Below are 4,624 nucleotides of genomic sequence, written 5' to 3'. Positions count from 1 at the left end.
AAGCATGGATCCAGGATCCTGATAAAGTTTTCCTTTGGAATTAAAATAACCCCATATCATCACTTACCCTTCAGCATATATAGAGATTGACAGGATTTTATTTCAGTTAGCCTAATAGCTGGTTTGATTTACATTGAGAAATGATTTTATGGAAAGTACCCCATAGGGGTGTGTATAGTTATCCCCCTTTATTTTTAGGAAGAACATTTATTTTTTTATGATACATTATTCATTCACAAAGAAAATTTAGTGAATTTTTCCTAACCTTTTTAATCAATTAAAATCAAATTAAGATCAATTTCCAAAGGATGATTTTTTTTTTATTCATCTTTTTAACTTTAGCATGAGTTCATAACCTTATGAACACAACTGTATTGTACCAGCAATGTGAATGTGAACACACTAACTATAGCAAGTAGTTTATTCTTAATCATGACGCCTCATTTTTGTATTTTCTGTGCTGTGATGTAGTGCAAACACTGAAAACATTTGTGACTGACTTTAGCCCAACCCTAGTAACTAATCCTCACAACCAAACTTGGATCATAAAGAGATTAACAAATGTGTTTTTGATAAAGTGCATTTATTAACTTGTTGTACACAACTGTATGTTGAATATAGGTATGTGTTTGTCTTTATTGCTCAGTGAAGTTGTTCCCTAGAAGATGGGTATGTAGTTGAGTATCTTGGACTTCTGTCTCTGTGTGACACACTCAGCGATCCAGACAATGTTGCGACTCTCCTGCTCCTTTAGTTTGATGTAGGAGTAAAATACTCCAAAGTGGAACTGCTGCAGGAAAACAAGTGTGTTCAGCTTCACCTGAGAAAAGATTAAAGGTGAAAGTTGAAGCCACTCAGACAGACAGAAAGACAGGTTTACAGTACATACAATGATAAAACAGTGTACACATACATTATGTTTAGAATATGTTTGCATTGTGTTTTAGCTCATCAGAAATGTAAAAAAAAACAAAACAAAAAAAACAATCCACCCAGTGGTTGACTTGTCAAAATATTTCCTTTGAACAGTTTACAGTACCTCTTGTTCAAAGAATCTGTCTTCCAGAGTCTTAAAACCGGATCCTGGCTCAGGGTCATCAAAAATGATTTTATATGCCTGCAGGGAGATTATGTCATATGTTCACCTCATGCACGGTATGAGTTAAGTTTACTGCAGTATGGACACAGCAGCTTGTTAAAGAGTCCTCAAAAATGGGACTAGACTCACTGGGTAACAGTTTGCCACTGCTTTGACCTGCTCGTGGTCCTCTGCCCTGGCCAGCAGGCTCAGCCCTTCAGGGTAAAGTTTGCCACAAGATGGATACAATGCAATCCTGCCAGTACAGCTGAGGTCTGTCCCAAAGGAGTTCACTGTGATGATGAAGGCCCGTCTATCTGCCTCAAACTGCAGCACACATACGTACAGAGCATTTTCACAAAATTATCTTATATGGTATGTACACCTTCAACAAATTCAGCCTAGTGGAAAGTGTCACTGTACCTCGAGGATAGGACACATGACATCTTTTGTGTCACCACCAATGGTCTTGCAGAAAGAGTGGAAAGACTCTAAATATGCCTTATGAAGAAAAAGCATATTGATCATACCATGAAAAGGGCTTTAAGTGTCTGTGACATTGGTTAAATTCCATAATCTCAATCAAAGAGGGAAAGACTGTAAAACTTGTGTCACAGTAGTACACTCTAAATAGCTCACTTGCGCGCACACACACACACACACGCACACAGGCATCATGGTAAATTATTATGATAGTCATGCCATCTTATGTTACCCTAGTCACCTTAAACAGTTTGCTTCTGAGGATCTCTGCCTCCATTTCATCCAGGTTGCACTCAGACACAGCATCCTGGAAAAACTGAGCTATGACACAACAACACAATGGGCATCAGTTTGTATCATTGGTCTATTATTATATATAACTTTTTATTTACCAAAACTTCAATACGAATGATAAAAATAAAAACATCAAAGTCAAATATTCTGACTTACTGAAGGCCTGGATAGACAAGTTTAAAAATTCCTGGTCGGAAATTTGAATCCACTCATTATGATGGTTTAGCGGTTGGTGGATTTACTCATTGTTGCATTTCCACTGAAAGGTTCTGTTTGACTCATTTAAACTGAACTGACGGTAGCTTGGCTATTCAACATTGGCTTGTTTGTGCAGGAAATGGGCGCGTGACAGTGCTCCCTGACCAATCAGGGGTGTGTAGTGTTTCAACTCCACCTTCTAGTATCGGCTCCGCTGGATTGGAAACTTGACCACGGTGGTACCAAAAAAAAGATAAAGGTACCATACAGAACTTTTACTTGCGGAAAACTAAAAAATAACGGATCAAGTTGGGTGGAACCTTGCCATACAATGCAGAGGAAATTCAGGTTAGCAAGCTTGCTAGCTCTGAGAGAGTTTTTTCTTTTTCTTTTTTAAGTCTTTACTTATTAAAATAGGGTACAACTCTGAGAACAAAATACGAGGAGGGGAGAAAGAAGCCAAGGAAAATAGAAAGAAGCTCAGAGAGCTATTGTAGCTGATGAGCACTAACCCGCTGATTAGTAATTAGCGAGATAGATGGTCAGTTACATTCAAGATTAAAATTACATTTAGTTTACTTTGAAAAAGATTTAGTTTTTTACTTTCTTGTGAACCCTACTTACGTACATCAAAACAAAATGCCGTTCCTCCCAACCCACAGCAGTGCAACAACAAAGGATTCTAAGATTTGAGTTTGTAAGTTAGCATTATATATATTTTTTTCTTTATCTTTCCTCACCAAAAGGAAATGGGCTTTTAGAGATTTTTCCTCCCCACCATAAAAAACAACTGCTACAGTAAACAGGTTATGGTTCATTATCTTTAGTTACCACACTAAATGTGACAATCTTTTGGTGTTCAACACAGATTATCTGATGAATCTACCTAGCGGTGTGTCCACCAGGATGGCTGAGTAGAGCTCAGTTGGGGTACGAGCGATGCACACTGCGGCCATTTGGTCAAAGGCTCCCAGTGGGTGACACCGCGGGAGGAGCTCTGCCACATCTCTCTGTTTCAGGGCCCCGGTGATCAGCATCACCACATTGTCGATCATGTAGCTGTAGCTGTAACACAGAACAGAGTAAATGGATTCACCTTCATGGCATTATATAGTACATCCCTTTTATTTTTTTTAGAGTTATGAAACAGGTAGAACATACAGTGAGTGTAGTAAAATTGGATTTCTTTTACTGTAATTGACTGGTATCATAATAAAGGGAAGAAAACGTATTTACCTAAACAACAGTCTTTTGAAGATGAGCAATAAAAACTGATAGCTACCGGAAATGTGTCATTTGTATAATTTATAATACAATACATGTAGCATACGTTATGTAGTCAAGGAAGGTAGATAGCGGAGGCAGGGCATTGGAGCGAAGGCAGCTGAATTCAGTCAACAGGTTCTCCCTCAGCTTGCTGTCCACCATAGACACAGTCAGGTCCTCTTCAGACGAAGACAACATCTTACCGTATTCTGTGCTCTGCAGATGCAGCTTCATGTCTGAGAAGAGTAGAGGGAAAACATTACATAACGTTTTCCCACAGCTGCCTCCTGTAAAGTTGTAGTTACAAAAAAATAGAAAGAGGTGAATCGCCCATATAATTCCCACATGGCTGTACTTGTTAAAGACATTACAGCTGATTATAACTATATATCACAGACAAGCAGAACCCAGATGGTGTATATTAGAAAAACTCTTTAAATCTCCTGAATTGCAGTTTATTTAAGAACTACTTGCCACAGTGTGGACAAACTAAAACGACTGGTGAGTGGAGGAGGAAACAGTCCTGAAAAAAGATACAGTGCTCTAGTTAAAACGCACATATAATTTGACATATCTGCACCGACTTGAACTCCATTTCTCTCAGAAAGGAATGCCGGATTCTGGTTATCTCCTTGATGAACGGGCTCAAGGTTAGATAAGTTGATCCCAGTTAAATCCAATGCAGCAGAAATCTTAGAAAAGACATAATTCTGGGGTCGCTCAATTCGCATACTTTTAATTCTAATGATTATTTCTTTTTTATAACATTTTTATAGCATTACAAAGCCTACTATAACGACTACTACTATATACTACTGCTAATAATACTACAACTAAAATATGTCTAAAAATGACTCTGTAACACACAATTCTTACCCTCAAGTGTGTCACACTGGGCCAGATTGTGATAGTCAGTGCGAGTCAGGATTCCGGCCTTCATTCCACGAACCAGACCCTCCAGATAGCCATGATTCACATTGAAACTGAGCTCTGCCATGATGCCAAAATGAGCTATCAACAAGCCCGGGTGCAGTTGAAGTCTCCCCGTCCAAATGTGTCTGTCTTTGTTTTTAAAGTAACTTCTGCATTATTTCCTCTCTGACTAACATCCATGCAGTTATTTTCCCTTCCTCTTAGACACCAAGAAATTCCATAACTGCCCTACAAGTGTTTGTGTTCACAGTTCCTGCTCTCAAGTACGTTCAGTCTGGCCACACGGGTTGATAGCTCTTTTTCTGTGTACTCTACTTTTTACCCAGGGAGAGAAACGTCTCTTTGTTTATTTATTTATTTTTATGATTATTT

General features: G+C 38.6%; 2 protein-coding genes across 2 annotated transcripts in view; both read right to left on the bottom strand.

Annotated features, from left to right (window-relative positions):
* The window catches only part of asip2b (agouti signaling protein, nonagouti homolog (mouse) 2b), a 22,779-nt gene that overhangs the window by 11,367 nt on the left and 6,788 nt on the right, over positions 1-4,624 (bottom strand). The gene's annotated exons all lie outside the window — the stretch shown is intronic.
* On the bottom strand, positions 608-4,490 carry LOC117954116 (V-type proton ATPase subunit d 1-like). The gene is made up of 8 exons (XM_034887638.1): positions 4,196-4,490; positions 3,384-3,555; positions 2,940-3,118; positions 1,803-1,882; positions 1,502-1,579; positions 1,229-1,405; positions 1,040-1,117; positions 608-820 (listed from the first exon to the last, which is right to left on the bottom strand). The coding sequence occupies exons 1-8, from the start codon at positions 4,314-4,316 to the stop codon at positions 659-661; spliced, it is 1,047 nt and encodes a 348-aa protein (XP_034743529.1). The 5' UTR covers positions 4,317-4,490; the 3' UTR covers positions 608-658.

The sequence above is a fragment of the Etheostoma cragini genome, chromosome 12, assembly GCF_013103735.1.
Source record: "Etheostoma cragini isolate CJK2018 chromosome 12, CSU_Ecrag_1.0, whole genome shotgun sequence".
NCBI classification, from domain to species: Eukaryota; Metazoa; Chordata; class Actinopteri; order Perciformes; family Percidae; genus Etheostoma; species Etheostoma cragini.
The sequence above is the reverse complement of the archived record's forward strand: the minus strand, read 5'-3'. Positions and strand labels throughout refer to the sequence as shown.

Bases quoted from the DNA above. Each gene is read 5' to 3' on its own strand.
- LOC117954116 (XM_034887638.1), bottom strand. From the start codon at position 4,316: ATGGCAGAGCTCAGTTTCAATGTGAATCATGGCTATCTGGAGGGTCTG. The intron at 1,406-1,501 runs GTACAGTGACAC...TGTGTGCTGCAG, and splicing joins TCATGTGTCCTATCCTCGAG to TTTGAGGCAGATAGACGGGC. The intron at 821-1,039 runs GTACTGTAAACT...ATCTTTTCTCAG, and splicing joins ACAGATTCTTTGAACAAGAG to GTGAAGCTGAACACACTTGT.